At 45.7% G+C, this 21282-nt stretch overlaps 1 protein-coding gene across 7 annotated transcripts in view; it reads left to right on the top strand.

Moving 5' to 3' along the window:
- The window catches only part of SMOC1 (SPARC related modular calcium binding 1), a 153219-nt gene that overhangs the window by 85868 nt on the left and 46069 nt on the right, over positions 1–21282 (top strand). For all 7 annotated transcript variants that reach the window (XM_017859604.1, XM_017859603.1, XM_017859601.1 and 4 more), the window contains exons 4-5: positions 8443–8542; positions 10640–10687. In XM_017859604.1, coding sequence (XP_017715093.1) covers positions 8443–8542; positions 10640–10687 — 148 coding nt within the window. The remainder of the gene's footprint in view (positions 1–8442; positions 8543–10639; positions 10688–21282) is intronic.

Below are 21282 nucleotides of genomic sequence, written 5' to 3'. Positions count from 1 at the left end.
CTTCAGTTCTAGCTATGGGAATTACAGAATCTACAGAAAGATGGATTGAAGATGGACACCATTATATCCTTGTGAAATCTTCTCTTTTAGCCAACAATTTATTTCCCTTGGCAGAAATCCTTAGTTCTAGCACTCATTCCCATATCATAGGGATTTATATATTTTTCCTCTTGGCCTCCTTCTTCTGAGTCTAATTTGCCAAGGCCCTTCTTATAGGGCCTTCCTTATAGCATCCTTCCTTACACTGGACACAAGATTTCAGATGTGGTCGTGAGCAGGCTGGGGAAGAACAAGGCCGTCTCTTGTTCTAAACACACCACTCCTAACTCATGCCATGTTGGCAGCCATGTTACGCCATCAACTCATAAAAAATACAGTTGACAAAGACTCCCATATTTAGGAGGATTTGAAATTGAAGGATTAGCTTCCTTTCCTGCATCTCCTCTTAAATTCTGGCAGATGAGGTAAATATTCTTAAAGGAAAAATTATTCATTCCCCAATAGGCAATCCTCCCTAGACTTGGCATAGAGTGGGAGACAATGTCTACAGCCAACAAGAATAGAAGTGCTTTCAGGCTATGGCCTAGACTAAGCTTGTCCATCTCATGGCCCACAGGCCACATGCAGCCCAAGATGGCTTTGAATGAGGCCCAACACAAATTCATAAACCTTCTTAAAACATTATGAGATTTTTTTAAAGTTCATCAGCTGTTGTTAGTGTTAGTGTATTTTATATGTAGCCCAAGATAGTTCTTCTTCTTCCATTGTGGCCCAGGGAAGCCAAAAGATTGGACACCCCTGGCCTAGATCATCTGCAAAAGGGCAGGGGGAAAGAATAAAATCAGCATGTGCTGAGTGCATATCCTATATCTACACTGTTTTAGATGCTTTATATATCTCGTTTTGTCTTCTTAATAATCTTCAAGGCGGTACCATGAACCCTATTTCATAAATAGGCTCAGAGAAGTTAAGTGACTTTGCTGAAGTCACACAGCTAGCAGTGGAGATGGTATTTACACTCAGGTCTTTTTGTCTCCAAAACCATGTTTTCCTTTCTATTCCTGTTGCTTCTCAGTCAAACCTGACTAAAGATGAGGAGAAGATTTGTGCGATAACATGTTCCAAACTGAGGAAAGGACAGCTCATGCTAGACAGACCAAAAGAATTACACCATCCCTTCCTTCTTTCCCCCAGAGCCCATGGCACCCATGGAAAACCACAACTGCTCAGACATCCTGTAGGGAATGCAGCCAAAAGGAAAACAGAGCAGCTGAAAATACTGCTCTGACATGAAGCCATCAGTAGGACCAACAGCAAGATGTTTAAATTTCACTGTGGATTAGCTTAATCCAAAAACCCTGCTAACCGATTTGGAGTAATGGGCAGATTAAAAAGAAAAAACAGTCTCATACTCTCACTGCCAAAAGAGAGTTAGAAAAATACTCACATTCCTTTTACTTGTAGTTGAATCTTTTCCCACTAGGAAATGTTCATATACATGACAGCCGTCCTTTCATGACATGTTTTGTAGTTGCTACCAGGCATGCTGAATCAAGCCTGTCCCATTGCATATGGTTCATGATTTCTATTTTGTGAGAGAAGCACAAAGAGATAGATGGGGAGAAATGAAGCCACAGGGTGAGAAGGCACTGTGCCTTCCATGGGATCCCAGTTGTCCTTGAAGTTCCGAGGCAATTCAGGATGGATTCCTTAGCAAATACATAGCTTGACAAAGCATTACAAAAAGAGAGGAGGGGTTGTCACCAGAAGGAAATTATTTCAAGCATAGCGAACTGAAAGCCTGATACCTAGACTGCAGAAAAGTAGGAAGGGGCAAAGTGAAAAAATACAGCAAGGCCTTGTAGTTCATTATACTGCTTTTTCCCCTGACCTCGAGCATGTTTCAGCGAACACTAGTTCTGTCCAATGCTCCTTGTGTAAAAATTAGGGGAGGGTCCCTGCATTTGTCCATTCTTGCAAAGAAATACCAGAGACTGGGTAATTTATAAAGAAAAGAGGTTTAATTGGCTCATGGTTCTGCAGGCTGTACAGGAAGCATGATGCTGGCATCTGCTCTGCTTCTGGAAAGGCCTCAGGAAACTTACAATCATGGCGTAAGGGGAAGGGGAAGCAGGCAAATCACATAGCCAGAGCAAGAGCAGGAGCAGGAGAGAGGGAGGGGAGGTGCCACACACTTTTAAATGACCAGATCTCACGAGAACTCACTCACTATCATGAAAACCAAGGGGGTGGTGCTAAACATTCATGAGAAACCCAGCCCTATGATCCAGTCACCTCCCCCCAAGCCCCAGTTCCAACATTGGGGATTACATTTCATCATGAGATTTGGGGACATGCATCCAAACTATATCAGTCCCCTAGTTTAATAAGTTTAGGAATTGCTGCAAATGGTATCTTCCTCTTAGGGATAAATCATTAATTGATGTAAAACTAGAAGAAGTTCTGCAGTAAAGAAATCTTTTAAGTTTGTTTAACCCAATGTTTTGAAAGTTATTTGGCCAGAGGATACTTTTATCCCTCATTATGTCTATTCACACCTCACAGAACACAAGCTGCATTCATTCATCAGTGTATCAAAGTGGAGAGAACAGCAGCCTCACATTTCTGGAGAAAAGAGAAGAAAGTGGGCACCTGCAGAGAGACTGGTTTCCTCTCTGGTTTCCTAGAAAAGCAGGGGTGATTGGTAGGAGAGTGAAAGAACAAGCAACAAAGAAGTGACTCTGGGAGGTGAGGCCTGACACCTGCCATAGAAACCCCCAGAGAACATCCCAGGGGAAGCAGGGCAGCCCACAGCAGGTGGAGGCCCCAATGCTACTCCAGAAAAGGCCTCTCATTAAAATGGGAGCAAAAGACTCTCTTCCAGCTGCCTCCCTGGTGGGCATATTTACATGACCCCAAAGAGTTCTATTTTCCAGAAAATTACAAGGCCCAAAGATACTCAGTCAGTTTCCTCGGACATCAGTGCTTGCGGCCACTTCCTGTCTCTTCCTCCTTCCTCAAGGTCTGAGAGCTTTCCATCTGCTGGGACAAGGTACTGGGAGCCAACTACTACTCTGTCTCTGGGCCTCAGTTTCCTCATTTGTGAAGTGTTTGGGTTAGACTGGTGACCTCTCAGGCTTTTTCTAGTCCATCAGTTCTGAAATTTTATGATTGCTTGGATATTGGGATTCCAATGTCCTGTGCTGTTATTAACTAGCTGTGACCTTTGAACAAATAACTTCTGCTCTCTGTACCTCTCCTATAAAAGATTTGCACAAAGGGTGGCTTTGAGGCCCAAGTGAGATAAGGCATAGATCTTCGATGGTGACTGAGAAGCCATCACGAAAGTGGAAGGTGGTATTTTTTGCGTTGGACACGGCACCTGCAGGTGATAGTTGTCTATACGCGTTGTTCATCTGTCGGCCCCATTTCTGTCTGTGCTTTCTTCCCCTTTGCTCCCTGACTTGCTTTACCCCCAGGAGCTGACGTTTCTCTGCTCATCAGTTGCTCACCTGCCTTGTTGGGAGTGCTAGCTTTCTGCATCCTTCCAGGTGTTCGGAATTTGGGCTAATGTTGAAGATTAGCAGGATTAAAATAATTCAGGCCTGTCTTTATTTGGATGCAGGTTGGCCTGAAATATACCACTAGGCTGTTTATGTAAAGGGCTTCTTGCCAAAAATATTAAAGTGTGTGAGTCAAGAGATGAAACTTACTTATCTAGGAACACACTGCCTTAAAGGACCTTTGGGATCCCTAGTTACATCTTTTTATTGAGATGGAATCTCACTTTGTTACCCAGGCTAGAGTGCAGTGGTGTGATCTCGGCTCACTGGAAGGTCCACCTCCTGGTTTCAAACCTGCCTCAGCCTCCCGAGTAGCTGGGATTACAGGCATCTGCCACCACGCCTGCTAATTTTTGTATTTTTAGTAGAGACGGGGTTTCACCATGTTGGCCAGGCTGGTCTCGAACTACTGACCTCCAGTAATCTGCCTGCCTCGGCCTCCCAAAGTGCTGGGGTTATAGACATGAGCCACCGCACCCGGCCCCACCCCCCCAGTTACGTTCTAAGGTACAGTTACAATATAAGCAGAAGGTAACCTCACTTAGGTTGATGAGTAAACATGTTTTGTCCCTTAAGGAAGAGCCATCTGTTGACACTTCAGCTTTCCTAAGCTGCTTCGGAGTGGGACAGGAGCAGATTTCACTGTTTGTATCTGTACCTTTTGGGCAAGAACAACCCTGAGTTTTGCGAACTGCACAGGGAGATATTTGAAATGGCCAATTGCCTCATGGATCCTCTTGGCCTGGGCTTTTCTCAGAGATTAAGTCTGAAAGTTGACCAACTTGAGGCTCTTAGGGAAAAAGGAAGGGTATTACTTATTAATTTAAAAGGATAAATCTGCAAGGGAGGAAGCTAAGCCAGGCAGAGTTTACATCTTGATCATTTATATAGAAACCATCAATTCAAAGAATTTACATCCTGATTGCTTTTCTGCAAGAAACGTTTCTCTCCTCTGCTGGCAACAGAACTATTTCTATGTGAAAACAAGCATCTTCTTCTTCCACCCAAACCTTTTCAAACGTTTTGCTGACTTTAGACTGCCCCTTCCCCTCAGGCTGCTCAGAATAGGATGTTCTTTTGTCCTCATCAGATAATCTGGCTCTGGCATTTTTGAGTGTACAGATAGTTTGCTAAAATATAACACAATGATAATAAAAATAAATAGCTGAAAGTTAACTGGGCGCTTACCCTGTGAGCTAAGTGCTTTATTTACATTATCAAATTTAATTCTGTTAACAACTAAGATAGGTATTATTGTCATGATTATCTTCCCTTTTTAAAAAGATAGACAGGCCAAGGCTTAGTGTGATTAAAAAGCTTTTCAAGGCTGCAGAAGGAGTTAAGTGGTGGAGCTGGGAAGTGCTGGAAGGCTGGCTGCAGACTGTCTCCATGTAACTTCTTTTTCTGCAAGAAGTCACTTTGAAAACTCCCTAGACAACTTAGAAACAACCTCTCATTGTGGAATCATGGGCTGATTCACTCCGGGCTCCTTCAGTTAAGAGCTTGTGCTCAGCCACTTCCCTCAGCTACTGGATCTGAGACCTTGCTCGGGTCTTCTGTGCCACCTTTTGCCCATAGCTGTCCCCACTCCTGTGGCATACCTGGGGCAGGCGTGCCCATTATTGTATACCCCAGCCCTCACAAGCACGTGGCAACAATTCCTTATTGGATTTCAGTTTTATAGGACTTGGAAGGAGCTCCCAGACTGGGATTTTGTGATCTGGGCTCTCTTCTTTGGAGCCTGGACTGAGAAAAATGCTGAGGGCTCTGGGGAGAAAGGAGCTGTGTTTGGGCCTCTGGGCCAGCTGGGAGCTGGGAGACAGTGTTCATGTGCCCACTGGGATACAATGGGCACACTCAGTGAGAATGTGGCCCTTGGGACCCTCTGAGCCCAGAGGTCAGGTTATATCCCCAGAAACAAAGCTTTGGGCTTAGCCTCTTACTCATGAATTTGCTTCTGTCCCCAGTAGCCTTGGCTGGGACTCTGTGCATGCTTGAGAGGAGGCGGCTTTCGAACCAGCCCGTTCTCTGCTGTCTGCTTGACTGCAGTGCCCGGCTCCTGCAGCACAGCACCGGGCCAGAGACACAGCCTTGGGCGATGGACTTGAGGGCACACTCCTCATGGAGACAGAGGCCTGCCTTGGCCATGGGAGTCAAGGTCCCTGGGAGTGAGTCAGCCTAGCCATTCAGCTCCTGGGACAGGTTTCCCCGGAGGTGATTATTGGCCAAGGAGGAGAAAGCAGCCTGCCAGGCTCCATTAAATTGCTGCCACTGGCGAGGAACTGTCTCTAGGAAATATCCCCTGTAGGGTGGATGGAGTCTGAAGGGATCAACTCCACATTTCCAGCAGCATTTCCCACCCAAGTCTGTGGAGGTTACTAGAGGAGATCTGGCCTTTGAAAAGGGCGGCTTGCCAGGCATTTCTGGCACAGCTGAGAACAATCCTTACCACTGCCACTCCATATCCAGCCTTCACTTGGTGCCAAACAATGGATTTCCTTACCTTCAGGTTTGACATTGTTATCCCCATTTTATAGATGGGGCTTAAAGAGCTGAGTGATGTGTCCAGTTCGTAACTGGCTGGACCAGGATTCAAATTCAGGTCTGTCTGGATTTGTTTCCATTCCACCATTAAGGCTCCTCAGAAAGTAGCGTTGACCTGACCTGAAGATACTGCTCTTGGATGAACATTTGGGGTAGCAACCATGGCCATGAGAAGAAGTGGGCGTGGAGCATGATACTGGGGTAAAGGCATTGATCAGAAGACCTGAGCAGCATCTCAGATGCAGGAGCTGCGGGAAATGCCTCATTTATACAACATGCACCTTCGTGGTAGGAACAAGGGTCCTCCTATCTTGTCTTATCCTTGATTTTTGTTGATAGGTCCATGGTGAAACAACTCGTCTTGGGGGAAATGACAGTGTTTGGTGCCCACACAAGAGCAGAAGCCTTTCTATAGCCTTTCTGCCTTTGTGATAACTTTTGGATTTCACCCAGGCTGTCAGATCTCTCCTCTCACTGCTCCCTTCCATCCCTTACCACTCAATTTGTATGCTATTACTGTCTAGCTTTGATTCCAATATGTCCTTGATTTCAAGAGGCACATTTTCTTCACACTTTAATATCTTTGCAATTGGCACACATCTTATAATTGAGATCTACATTTAATATAGTGGGGCTGTTTAAATTGACATTGCATTTTTATAATTGATGGAGACCAAGAATTGAGGAAATATGATAATGGATGCCTTTATTCAACCCATCAATCACCTACAATGAATGTCAGGCATTATGTTAGATTCTGGGAATGTAGAAATAACTAGCATGCAGTCCCTGAGGTCGCAATCTTGAGAGGGGGAATGGACTGGATAAATCAACAGCTAGAGCTCACAGTGATAAGGGCTCTGATTTGGGGGGCCCCAGGGTGTGTGGGAGGATCAGAGGAAGGAGGCAGGGGAGGCTGGGACTGCTTTGAGGAGGTGTATCACAAAGGAGGAGGGGAATACGAGGGATTAGGAGTAGGTGGGAGATGGGTTGGGGAAGGGCATTCCAGACAAATGGAATGGTTGGAGCAAACAAAGACTCAGAATCAGGAGAAACTAGAACTTGTTTAGGAGCATCAAAGGGTTCTGTGACCAGCGTGGAGGGTGTGTGCCAGGACATGGGCATGAAATGAGGCTGCGGGAATAGATGGAGGCAGATCACGGAGGACCTTGAGTGCATGCCAATGAGTTTCATCTCTATCCTAGATCCCGACAGGAATCACTGAAGGATTCTAAGCAGGGAAGTAGGCCTCATTGTGTGTTTAGGAACTCCAGATTGAAAGCAGGATAGTGGGGTGGGGCGGGAGGTGGTGGGTAGGGCGACAGCTACTGGAAGAGAAAGAAGAGCTACCCTGAAGGATGCAAAAAGCCTTATTCCTTTTTGCTCTTCCCAGGCAGGCAGACCTGATCTTGGAGGCTTAAGGAAGATCATACAGTGGTGCAGCGGGGCATCTAGAAATAAACCTGCAGGTTTTACCCCCTTGCCTTAACCTCATCATGTGTGCCCTCATCTCAAGAGAGCCACAGGATCAATAGGCGAGCTGATCTATGAATGGATGCTGGGAAAAGCTAGACAAAGACAAAAAGCTTACCACTGGTCTCTGCTTGTTAAAGAAATGTCATATCAATCTGCAATGGTAACATTCCAACTTTTACTTGCCAAATTAGTTCAAGGGTTAGAATTTTTGACTGGGTGCAGTGGCTCACGCCTGTAATCCCAGCACTTTGGGAGGCCGAGGCACGTAAATCACTTGAGGTGAGGCGTTCAAGACTACCCTGGCTAACATGGCAAAACCCGTTTCTACTAAAAATACAAAAATTAGCCAGGAATGGTGGTACACGCTTGTAATCCAGCTACTTGGGAGGCTGAGGCAGGAGAATCGCTTGAACCCAGGAGGCAGAGGTTGCAGTGAGCCGAGATCATGCCACTGCACTCTAGCCTGGGTGACAGAGTGAAACTGTGTCTCAAAAATAGGGTGGGTTAGAATTTTTTATAATTGGATAGGAGCGTATGCCAGTGCTAGAGAAAACAAATGTACAGGTATTGGTGAGAATCATCTCAGGAAAAACACAGTATGATGCAGGTATTAAGTGTGAAGAGGAGTAAGAAAGAAGTGGGTGAATTGCTGTGGTTTGCATGGGCATCCCACAGCAAACATGTACCTGCTGTTCACTGACTGGACCACCCACGAGAGACACTCTGGAGACAGATGTGGGGATGAGAGGTGGAAGGTGCTCTTTTACCATATGGGTGATGCTTTGAAAGGGGTTGGAGATGAGTCTTCATATTGTGACAGAGACTTATGGTTTTCTTCTGTTTTCACTTCCCTGAACAGGTGCAGTGCCATACTTACACTGGGTACTGCTGGTGTGTCACTCCTGATGGGAAGCCCATCAGTGGCTCTTCTGTGCAGAATAAAACTCCTGTATGTTCAGGTACCGTAGGGAGGGGTGGGAAGAATGAAAAGGGTTGGAGAGAGACCCGTTGGTTGGTCTCCTGCAGCTTGTGGGAGAACCTTTAGAAGGTTGGTGGTGGTGATGAACCTTTTTCTAGGTCAGGGAGGATTCTACTCTAACATGCTTGCTCAGAAGTCAGCAAATGATAAGGTATGGCAATGTATGCCATGTGTGTGTATTTACGGATTTTGAGTTTAGATTTTTGGTTCAATGCTAAGCACTGGCTGTAACCTCATAGAGCTGTGGTGGCGTGTAAGTTACTAGCTTGTGTGCTGATTCTGATTGCTAGTGGCTCTTGAAGTGCTTTATTGAGATGGATTTTGAGACCAACTGGGAGCTCAGCATCAAAGGCTGTGGTTATCCATTAGTGATAACCTGTCATGGGAGCAGGAGAGGAGAATGGTGGCTTCTGTGTCATATACTCACCACCCCTGAAGAATGTAATGTAGAGAAATGGAAAATCTTCCTAACAGTGGCCCTTAAATCTGACTGATCACCAGCAGTGTCTGGGAAATTAAAGAGAACCCAGATATCGAGGCTTCCCCTTGTACATTCTGATCCAGGAGGCCTGGAGGGAGACCTGAGGTCCTTGTTTTTATGAAGTCTCTCAGGTGATTCTGATGATTAAACAAGTTAGCAAACTATTGCTTTATAGTGAGCCATTGGGTTAGTCCATAGCAAAAATTAAGTCCATTCTATTCCCAACTTAATAAGCAGAGAAATTGTGCTTTTAGGTCCATTTCATGGGATTGTGGATTAGGGATTTTTACAAGCCCCACCGTGTCCACCTTTGTTGAGATGGTAAAAGACTCTGAGTCACTCCCTTAATTCACCGTGTGGCTCAGCTCTCTCAAAAAAGCCTGTCCCACCCATCAGCTGATTCATATTTCTTCATATCTGTGTGCATAGGGTTTTATTGATTTTCTTATTTTTCATTTTAAGTGCAAACAAAGTATAAAACATTATGCTAAAACCTATGGGAAATTCCAAAGGCTGACAGTCTTGCTATCATAGCTTTTTCTACTTGCTCTGTTACATGAAGGAAAAAGAAAGCGGAAAGGGCTATTAGAATCTACATCAGGAAACCCAAATTTACAGGTCGAAAAGGGAAGTTTACTTTATTTGTGGTTTACATGGAAACTAGAAACCTTAATTGGGGTTGGGGTAGGGAGGTACAGGAATTAGCCCTCCTTTTAAATGACCTGGAAAGTTTCATTTAAAGCAAACAAACGACTAGAAACAAGCCATGCAGGATAGTATGTTGGAGTTCTCACAAAACTGGTACATGGAGAAGGAGTATGACATGGATTAGGGAAATAGAGATTCTTTTCTTTTGGCGGGACTCCACAGATGCCTTTCTGTGGGTGCATCGGTTGTACCCTGCCTGTGTGAGACTGGACCTCAGCAGAAGACAGGTGCCACAGGGTCAGGACTGGAGGAGGGGGTGCACAGAGCACCCTAGTATATGCAGGGCAAATGCTTGGGCAAACATACCTGCTACCCGCTCCTGGAGGAACAGGCTGTGTCTAGAAAATTGTTTCCATGCCTTAGACTGTTTTGGCCCATTCAGTACAATTGGGCCAACAATTTTCTACTTAATGCAGATGGAAAATCGCTGATTTCCTGTCCTAACCAGCAAGGGATGTCAATCATTGCCTTTGCAGTAAAAGGGAGTTTCTTTTCAGTTGGCCTTGCTGACTGAATATGGCTCCGAACATGGAACTGGTGAGAAGCTGGGGAGATGGGGGTGTAAACGTGAGGGGCAGATATTGGAATGTTCAACGGGAGAGTTGTATGAGTGTGGACTTTTGTAAAAATGTGGTCAAGACTGTTACCAGGGAACCTAGAAATCATAGTTCATCTCAACAGTGCTGGGTTATCAGTGACATTGATGTTAAACAAACCCCACTCAACATGTGTATATGTACTGACATTGTGTATAATATCCTTAGATGTGTATACAATACATATATACATGACCATATACTCATAATATCAGGTTTTGCCAACTCTTTGAAAGAAACCAACTGCAATGCATTCTGAGTGGCTATGTTTTTGTTTCCCTTCTCACCCAAGGTTCAGTCACCGACAAGCCCTTAAGCCAGGGTAACTCAGGAAGGAAAGGTGAGTGGAGTTTTATGCTTTATCTAAATGTTTGCTTTCAAAGATGGTCCAAGCAGGATTTCTTAGATGAGATAGAAGGAGCCTGGGGTGAAAGCCTAATGTGTCCTGCAGAACATCTTCTCCATTCTTATTCCATGTTTCCTCTCTGAAGCACCTAAGGTAAGTAAGGCTCATACAGTGATGGACACCAAGCTCCCAGCATTCCCGAGGGAGGTCAGTGAGTATAGAGCCCAAAGCTGAGAAGGACCTTTAGAATGTGAGCCCTGGGAGTCTTGGTTCCGTGGGGAGCTCAGTCAATCAACTACCAGTGTAGCCAGCGTTAAACCAGAGAGGATGAGGAAGGTAGGGTGCCCAAGTCTGCCCTTGACTCTCTTGTTGTGTAAGCACATTTGGGCATTTTTCCCCCTTCACTAATCCTCCTTCATAATTGTCCCAGCACATCCAGATTCTGTTCACTAGGGTGAGGCTGGCTTTGTGGGTGTGCGACCTGTGCAGTTGTTATCCTGAAATTCTGAATAATTCTGTCTTTGAGTTCCATGGGACAGTGAACATGCAAGTGAGTGGAGGAGAGACACATCATATGAGTGTCTGCTGAACCTTGTCACCCCATTAGCACAAAGCTTTTGTGAGGTGTACTATGTGTCTTCCACAGCATGCTTAAAATTTTAATTTTTCTTTATCTAGGATAATACTAAGTAGCAAATTAAAATAACACCATGACAAGGTAAGAGAGAGAGACTATAGAATAAAAGACAAAGCTTTGTATTTTAGTGCCTTGAATGGCACTTTTCCCTGCTTTTTGAAGGAGAGGCCCTGCATTTTTACTTTACACTGGGCCCCACAAATTACATAGCTGGTATCTGTCTGAGGGCTGTTTATTGGACCAGCCAATATGAGCAATAGGTCCCTGGAAATATGCTGATCATAGTTTTTAGGATGGAAGACAGTTGGAGGCTTAAGAGTCACTGCCACTGACCTCCAGGACAGCATACATGCAGATCTGGTAGTTGAATGGAAAGCAGGTGTGCATTTCATCTTGTGTGCCGCCTCTCCAGGACTCCCATCTCAGGCTGAGTTTGAGCCTTCCCACCTGCATCTAGGCCTTGGAAACTACATGCTCATCAGGGCCCACGTGGAGCCTTGGCCTTACTGAGGGTCATTGTGAAGTTCACAGGCTTGTCCTGCGCACACACAATTGCAGGGAGACCAAGGTAAAGCCCTGGGCCCTGCCTCCAGTGCTTATGCCATGGGATAGGAAGAAGGGGAGAAGTCACCCACTCTGAATGTAGGAGATAAGAATCTGGAGAACCTGCTGCCCCCAAATGCAGGTGCTCCAAGAAGATGTGGAAGTGGAACAGGTGATACCACCACCCACCAGAAAACAGGGACCAATGGGTCCCTGGGCAGAAATGAGAAAGTGGTTGGAAAAGGGGAGAAGTGCTTCTTTAGGTCCTTCCCAGGGCATGAGGAGACTGCCATAAGTGTCGGTGGTTCCCTCCTAGGTGGGGAAGTGGGGAGAGAATCTACAAAGGCCTGAAATCACCAATGCTGTGAGTAGTGTGTGTTTACTGGGATTGGAAAAGGAAGATGCCTTCAGGTGTTCTGTTGCATATGTGTGTGTGTGTATGTGTGTGTGTGTGTGTGTGTGTGTGTGTGTTTCTAGCATAGCATTTTTAATTTTTGTATTTTAAAGACAAGATCTCACTATGTTGCCTAGGCTTGCCTCGAACTCCTGGGCTCAAGCAATCCTCCCACCTCAGCCTCCCAGGTCGCTGGGACTACAGGCATGCATTGCTTTTAGTTTTGCTTGTTGTAATGGGAATCTTCAGGAACATCACCTTTATTCCTGGGCATGAGGTCCTGGTGGTAGGAAAGAAAAATTGGCAATCATGCCAAACTGACCACCCAGATTCCCCTCCTCCTAAAGGAGCTGAGTATATGATGCTGAATAAAGTGCACACACACTAAACAACTCCCAGCCATGGGATTCTGGTTCTCAAACTGGAGAGAGAAGTGCTTTCCAGGGGGATGTGGCTTTGCACCCTGTGGACAACAATAAGAGACAGACCCATGGTCATCTCAGGCTCTCACTGGTCCAGCTGGAAGAGGCGGCGGGGAGGGTGGGGGCTGGGGATGTCAGTTTACAGTCAACAGTGAGCACCCTTTGTTCCCTTTTACAGTGGAGCAGTGAGCACCCTTTGTTCCTTTTTAGCTCTAGGGTCAGCTTCCAGAGCCAAAAGAGGGTAGAGGAGCCTGATTCCTCCAGGGGTGATGCAGGAAATGGGGGATAGAATCTGAAGCCTTTATCTCAGAGGGATAAGCTGTTCTCAGTTCCCAGCTCTTTACTCCCTTGCCCTGGATGGGTCCCTTCCTCCAAGGTGGCTCTGCAGAGGCTTCCTCTTTGGTGCAAAGGTCAGGACAAGGCCCTGGTGGGGAATGCTAGGACTCATTCTCCCCTGGAGTCTTAAATTCTATTTAGTGGCCTCTCTTTCCCTGTACTTTGAAAGATCCGATTAGGTGTTGGATCCTCTTCTCTTTGTCTCCTGTGGGCAGTGCAGTGAAGAGCAGGTTCAGGCCACCTGTAGGACGCCACACCTGAAGCCACACCTGTCCAGGAAGCTGGGGTTTGAATGGGGACAGGGTGCGAGAGGGCATTAGTAATATCCTGTGTGGACCAGCCAAGGTTCCTCTTTCAGCTGCCACTTAAGAATGGAATGTGCTCTGGAAGGCAGCAGGTGGGAAGACACAAAGGCCCCTTGTCTAAACTTGTGCCCACACACGGGTTCTCCTAGGAGGCATCTATTTCCCTGAGGCCTGCTGCAAAGAGGTGCTGAGTCTGCATCCTTGTGCAGGGTGAGGGGTATGGCCAGAAAAGAGGTAGGGCAGAGGTCTGGAGGTGTGAGTGGTAGGGAACGGCAGGGCAAGGACGGGACCCAGACTTCTCTTTCCCTAGCTTCTTGCCTTTTTAAATATCCTCCACTGACTGGGCTGGGAGGGATCGGCTGTCCCTCCCAGACTGGAAGGAATGAAAAGATGTATTGTGTGACCACGGAGAGTCTGGTCACCAGCCAGGAATTAGTACTCTGAAGGAGAGGAGGAGAAAGGCAGAGCAGAAGGAGGCTGGGGGAGGAGGCCCAGAGAGATAGCAGAAGGAAGGGAGGAGGGAGAGAGGCTGGGCTGTAACAGGTCACAGACATTTGGTCCGAGACAGGAGGCCTGGGTGGCTGTGGCTCCTGGATCCACAGGTGTGGGGCCCCAGGGAAGAAGTGGGGGAAGGAGGGGGAGGCACTGTTATCTTACCCAGATGCACGTGCTCCAGGAGGGGAGGAGGGTCAAAACTTCAGACTATTTACTTAATCCCTTGGAATGTCCTTTCCTCACTCTGTTCTTTGGGCCCCTTGTGTTTAACGGACTCCTTTATGGGCACATGTGTGGTAATTAACACGTGCAGTGTAGGTCCTGGACCATGTGTTTGAGTTTCAAATATCCATTGATCTGGGGCAATCCCATCCTGGCTGCCCCCTCCCCTTCTATCCTTTGGTCCTGGCCCTTAAAGAGAGACGTGTGTGTGTGTGTGTATGGGAGAGGGGGACGGTGCACACGTGCATTCACATGTGTTTTATGGATGCTACAGAGGAATATCAGAAGAGAGGAAGAGGGCCCCAAACAGCCCCTTTAGCTCTGAAAATGCGCTGCTAAAACAGTTGAAGGCTGAAGAAGTAGAGACAGAGGTAAAGTTTTGGTTTTCACTGGAGTCATCCAAAGGAAAGTAGATAGGAAGCAGAATGGTTTCAGATATCAAAAACTTATCCTGCAGCAGCTTTACCTGGCTGTACCAAGGCCTGTGGATTTTCTGATGGGACTCTTTTGGGGTCTCAATGCTAATTACCATAGGTAATTTGAGGAGCTTCCAGGATAACTGAACACATGTTCAGGGGCTGGCCCTGCTCTTCATTGCTTGTGAAGTGCAAGGAGGGAAGGAAGTTCTTAGCCTCTGGTGGGATGAAGGGGGGCAGTGATGAAGAGTGATTAAATGAAAGGATATGGAAAAGCACTTGTGAAATGATTTCTGGCAGTTCTCTGTGAGCTTTTGACTTCTGAGTGCCCAAAACATCAGAGGCCATGGGGTGATGCTGTGATAAATGGCAAGTGAAAATTTAGGGTCACTAGGAATTTTCTGCAGTTTGCATTTTTCCCCTAAGAAGTCTGGGAGTTAGTTGTTTAAGGAAAGTAAGAGAAAAATAAAAATACTAATAAACTCTGCTAAACTTTTCTGCATGGGCTTCTGTATTTGTCAAGCTAGTCTTGGAGAGGGGCAGAACTTCAAAAATCCAAACCACCTTTAATTTGCAGAGCTTAAAAAGAAAATCTCCCACTGGCTGCTCCATAGTATATGCTCCAAGTAAAGAGTGAGTCATATTTATTTCTCCAAGGTCCCTGTCTGTGTCTCTATTTTTGGAGCTGGGTCTACAGGTTGTTGCCAACTTGGAGAACTTGTCACTCAAGCAATGGATGGAGCAGCTCTGAGGGGCAGGCTTAGGACAGGGACAATGGCTGGCAAACATCCCAGACGCAGGGCACTGGGTGGCCCCCAGCCTCAGCCCTCATGAGGTGTTAGCACACCTGAAGGAGGGGAGCTTCATTGCCCTGAGCCTCGCAGAGCTGTGTTGGGCTGGCTGTCGAGGGACATTCCACATGTGAAACATCACTCCTGCTCACGTGACTTAAATCTCTTCCCTACTACCTCTTTTTTCTCTTCCCCTAGCACCCACGGGGGTGTGGGAGGCTGAATCTGTAGCTGATCTCTTAGCATTGCCATCAGATGGGCTGGGCTGGGCTGGATTTGGATGGAGATGGGCAGCTGACCACCTCCATGCTGTTGGCTTCTGCTCACATGGCTTTTCCTGAAGAAGGATTCACTCTGATTCTTTGCCTACTGAAACAGAACTGCGCCTGAGCAGCTCCAAGCCAGAGAGAGGCAGCTCTTTTGCTTTCTGGTTCTCTGAGCTGCCTCCACCAAGCCTGGAATGTTCATATACCAGCTTCGCAGAGGTCAGTTTCAGAAGGGGTGTGCTTGCATGCTCACACATGTACCATGTCTCCCTCCTTCCCACAGCTAACTGCTCCGCCAGCTTGGCTCCAGCTACTCAACCCCCTCCATTTTGGCCCATATTCCAGGGTCTCTGAAGAAAAGTTTATGCATGAACAGCACTAGACTGAGAGTTTGATTTCCTGCCATATCCTCATCTCCAAGGATTGAGAGAAAATAAGATTTAGGGATCTGGAAAAAGCCTCTTAGAATAGATTCATTTGAATCCCTGGTGGTATTAGTAACCATTGATATTTTATGCTTGGTGCTCTTACTCAGCAAATATTTATGGAGAATTTACTAAATGTCAGGCTTGTTATCGTCACTAAGGACCCAGGGATGAGTATAACAGTACGAGTCCAGGCCTCACCTCCTGGAGCTCTCATTCTAATGGTTCTTAGCCTTTTATGATGGAGGTTATTCATCTTCAGGTGTAGGAAAATCCTCCCAGGGGAGCACCAGGCTTCTCTAAGCTCGGGGAAGTTGCCACCTCTGCAGGGGAGGGAAGGCAGGTGGCCCCTCCAAACAGCCCTGTGTGGTAGCTCCTGTAGCCAGAGCCTCTAAGGAAAGCCCCTTGGAGGGGGTGGCCTGAGCTGAGCAAAGCCCTCTGCCAGGTTCCTGAGCCCTCTGACTAGTGCCTTTGTGGGGCCTCTGAAGTCCAGGTGAGAGGGCTCAGAGCTTGTCAGGCCAATGAGAATATGTTCGTTTGCTCCCTGGTCCCTGCGTAAGTTCCAGTGTGGCACAGCAGCTTGCAGAGAGGCAGGGATATGGGCACACAGGTGGACAGGCCTTGGGCCTGCTTCTGACCCCTGGTCTCCAGCTCGGAGGGCCACAGAGTGCGTGTGGTAAAGGCCGAGGGACTGTCTGTCGCTCTCAGGTTCCATTGCAGTGATCCTGTGCTTACAGAAACATGTGAGTTTCAAGGGCTGTTTATTCTCAAGTTTCTTTGGAAAGGCAATGGAACTAGAATAGCTGAAACATTTTTAAAAAGAAAAATAAAGTGGGAGGAATCATTTTACCTGATTTTAAGATGAATAAAGCTAGAGTTCTAAAGATAGTGTGGTATTTGTGGAGGAACAGATGCATAAATCAATGAAACAGAATAGAGGACCCGGAAACAGACCCACAAACAAACGGTGCTGTAGCAGTTGGACATCCACCAAACAAATGAAATCAACAAATCAGCCCCAAAGCCTCAACCTAAACCTCAGGCCTGATACGAAAATTAATTCAAAATGGATCACCAATTTAAATGTAAAATGTGAAGCTATTAAAACTTTTAGAAAAAACAAGAGAAAATCTTCACCACCAAAAGCATGATAAAATAGTGTATATAAATTGAACTTTAAAATTTGCTCTGCAAAAAGTGCTGTTAGATAATTAACAAGAACAACAACAACAACAAAAAACTACAGCCTGGGAAAAAATATTTACAAACCGTTTATCTAACATAGGACTCATATCTAGAATATATAAACAACTCTTAAAGCTCAGCAGTTAAAAAACAGTTTAATTAGAAAATGGTGGCCTGGCATGGTGGCTCACACCTGTAATCCCAGCACTTCGGGAGGCTAAGGTGGACGAGTCACTTGAGGCCAGGAGTTTAAGACCAGCCTACTCAACATGGTGAAACCCTATCTCTACTAAAAAAAAAAAAACAACAAACAAACACACAAAAATTAGCCAGGCATGGTGGCACGTGCCTGTAATCCCAGCTACTCAGGAGGCCAAGGCAGGAGAATCGCTTGAACCCAGGGGGTGGAGGTTGCAGTGAGCCAAGATCGCGCCACGGCACTCCAGCCTGGACAACAGAGCGAGACTCCGTCTCAAACAAACAAACAAACAAACAAACAAAACAAAAAATTAGCCAGGCATGGTGGAATGCGCCTGTAATCCCAGCTACTCAGGGGGCTGAGGCAGAAGAATCCCTGGAACCCAGGAGGTGGAGGTTGCAGCGAGCGAGATCATCCCTCCAGCCTTGGTGACAGAGTGAGACCCTGTCTCAAAAAGAAAAAGTAAAAATTGGCCAAATGCACAAATAGACATTTCACCACGGCAGACAAATAGAGGGCAAATACACACAAAAGAAGAGGCTCAGCATCATTAGCCACAGGAAATGCAAAATAAGTCCATGGCAGGATGTCACTACATATCTATTAGAACAGCTGAAAGAAAAAGTAGTGCCAACACCAAATGATAGTGAGGCTGCCGAGAAACTGGACCTTTCATACATCACTGGCAAGAATGTAACATGGTATAGCCACACTGCAAAAATACTTTGGAAGTTTCTGAAAAATAACTAAACATACATTTACCATATAAACCAGCAGTTGCACTCCTGAGCATTTATTCCAGAGAAATGAAAATGTATGGCCACACAAGAAAACCTATACACGAACAAGAAGCAACTTTATCTGTAATAGCTGAAAGTAGAAAAAAAAAAAAAACCCAAATGTCCTTCAGTGGGTGAAACAAACTGTGGCACAGTAGTACTGCCCTACCCATGGTCAATCATGGGCTGAAAATATTCAATGGAAAATTTCAGAAATAAACAATTTGTAAGTTTTAAGTTGTGAGCTGTTCTGAATAGTGTGATGCAATCTCGCACTGTCCTGCTCCCTCCCACCTGGGATATGAATCATGACTTTGTCCAACATACCCATGCTGTGTACCATCCCTGTCACTTGGGGCTGGCTCTGTTACCAAGTGGATAGATTGCAAAATGAAGAAGGATGAGTACAATACAATCAGATATCCTGAGTGAGAGACAGTATTCATATAACTTATGAAAGTATGTTGTTATAATTGTTCTGTTTTATTATGTTATTATTGTTTATCTATACTGTGCCTAATTTACAAATAAATCTTTATCATAAGTATGTATGGGAAAAAACAGAATGTGTAGGGTTCGGTACTATCCACAGTTGAAGGCATCCACTGGGGGTCTTGGAAGGTAACTGCTGTGAGTAAGGTGGGATCCCCTATCCATCTATACCATGGAAAAATACTCATCAATAAAAAGGAATGAATTGTTGATATATGCAACCACAACTTGAATGGATCTCAAGGGCATTATGCACATGAAAAAAGCCCGTTTCAAAAGGTCATATTGCATGATTCCATTTATATAACAGTCTAGAAATGGCAGCATTATAGAGATGGAGAGCAGATTAGTGGTTGCCAGGTGTGAGGAATGGGGTGGAGGAGGGAAAGCGTAACACTAAAGGTGGCACAAAGGAGATCTTTGTGCTGATGGAATAGTTCTAGGCTGATGGTGGTGGTGGTTACCCGAGTCTACACATGGATACAATTGCAGAGAACAATACACACAAATAAGTACATTTAAAACTGGTAGAATCTGAGTGAGGCCCATGGATTATACAAATACCAGTGTCCTGATTTTGATTTTGTACTAATTATGCCACGTAGATAATTAAAGGGCTTACCCATATCATCATGTTAACTGTAAAGCTGTTACCATTGGGGAAAACTGGGCGAGGGGTACACAGGACCTCTCTGTATTATCTTTGCAACTTCTTGTGAATCTATAATCATTTAAAAATAAAAAGTTAAAAAAACATTAGCCGAGTCTTCTGTGTGAACCCAGCCCTGATCAGACTCCTCTGCTGCCGGTGCTTCCTCTTCCTCTTCCATCCCTGGTTTGCCTTTTCCCCAGCCTTCTGTTTTTGCTCTTATTCAGGGGACTATAGAGCTCGAGGATGTGGGAACTGCCTGCAAAAAGGCAGCTTTCAGCTTGTTTTCACTTCTTTTGGGAGGGAATATGCAGCTAGGTACATGGAATATAAAACAATGACCTCCTGCTTTGGAAAGAACCTGACATGCCCGACCACTTCTGCTCTTACAGTTCAGAATCAGGAAAGTTCACCATCCATTTCTGAGCCTCGCTGGTCGTGACGCATGCATCTCAGGAAATGTTGAGGTGGCCTAGCATTCCATCCTCCCCCGGGTCTGATTCAGGGCAGGCTCTTGAGGGACTTTTGCAAACAGATATGGTTGTCTCCTTACGATGCCCAGAATGAGTCGTCTCCACTTCCACACTGAGCCTCAGACTCACATGAGGAGAGGGATGGTGGCTCTGGCATAAATGTGGTCCCTTCAAAGCAAGAACCTTCCAGCACTTCTACCAAGCTGAAGTTTATCTCCATGTATTTTTCAAAGATGGACAATGGCAGCCTGAAAGAATATGAGGGAGGGTCACCAGTGATGGACATGGTTTGGGGAGAGCCCAAGAATTGAAGGGGACTTGGGATTGTTAAGAGTCCTTCCACATCTCAGGATGGGGGAAGTGGTTTCTTTTTTCCTCATTCTCCAAGGCTTCTCAGTCTCAGAGACCCCAAGAGATGCCATTAATACAGATTCCTCCTCTGGCCCCTTTGAGACATTTGCTTTTGAAGGACCTGGAAGAGAAAGCTCTTTGTATGTGGCCAGAATAAACTCATTGTACACCCAAACAATTAACTTCTCAATGGACTTGCCAGCCCCTTGAAAGGCCTGGCCCTGCGTCCCTGGACCTCTTGGGCTCTATTCAGTCCCTTAAGCACACCAATGTTTTTGGGTTTTTGTTTTATTTTGTTTGTTATTCTGAAAAGTCTTTCCCTGAGAATAGTCCGAGCGGATCAACATTGTCCTCAGCCCGCATTTATCTCTCCTCGCCAGCGAATGTCAATCAGGAATCAAAAAGCCAAACAGAGGAGGCTTTGAACGGTGTCATCGGGGGTCGAAGTGACTTCCAGCTGTCTGTGCGTGGGCCAGGCCTTCTCCCAGGGCAAGGAATTGTGCTGTCACACAAACCCACTGTCTGTATAGGCTCACAGAGCCCATGCGGGGGCTGCAACTTTCTGGGGCTGCACCTGCAAGGACAAGGCGTGACTGGGGGTTGGGGAGTCTCCAGAGGCCAAATGCCAGGGCTCTGGGACCAGACAGTTTCCAAAGCTGCTTGCTGCCTCTGGGACCTTGATCAAATCACTTACTTGCATTATTACTCAATTCTCATTTTATCTGCCTGGCTTCTCCCTCCGCCCTGGCTAGTGGTAAGAATAGATGAGGAAAGATACCTGCCAGGAACTGAGTGTTGCAAAATGTGGTAATACTATTATTACTGTTGCTCTTGACATCCTCCATGAGAATTCTTTCAGTTTGCCTTATTTATTTGTTTGTTTTCATGTTTCCAAATTTGCCTTTTGTCTCCCTCCCTGTAAGAAAAAGGATAATCTTTGAATTGGCTTTTTTTTTTTTTTCAGTGTTTATCCTCTTCTTCTAAATCTGAAAAATTATTATAGTATTAAAGAGAAATACTCTCTGAGGTCCAAAAGAATCGCGAAGAATATGCACCAAACATCATCACATGCATATACAGATTCAGATATATTTTTCTTTAAAACAGATGGAAGAATCTTCCCCCAAATTAAGGACCACTCAATCTAGCTGCTGCTGCCTGATGATTTATTTGTGATGACTTGGGCACACCTCCCTTTTTTTATTATTT

The sequence above is a fragment of the Rhinopithecus bieti genome, unplaced genomic scaffold, assembly GCF_001698545.2.
Source record: "Rhinopithecus bieti isolate Rb0 unplaced genomic scaffold, ASM169854v2 scaffold_51230, whole genome shotgun sequence".
Lineage (NCBI taxonomy): Eukaryota > Metazoa > Chordata > Mammalia > Primates > Cercopithecidae > Rhinopithecus > Rhinopithecus bieti.
Note: the sequence above shows the minus strand (reverse complement) of the source record. Positions and strands in the feature narration are given on the sequence as shown.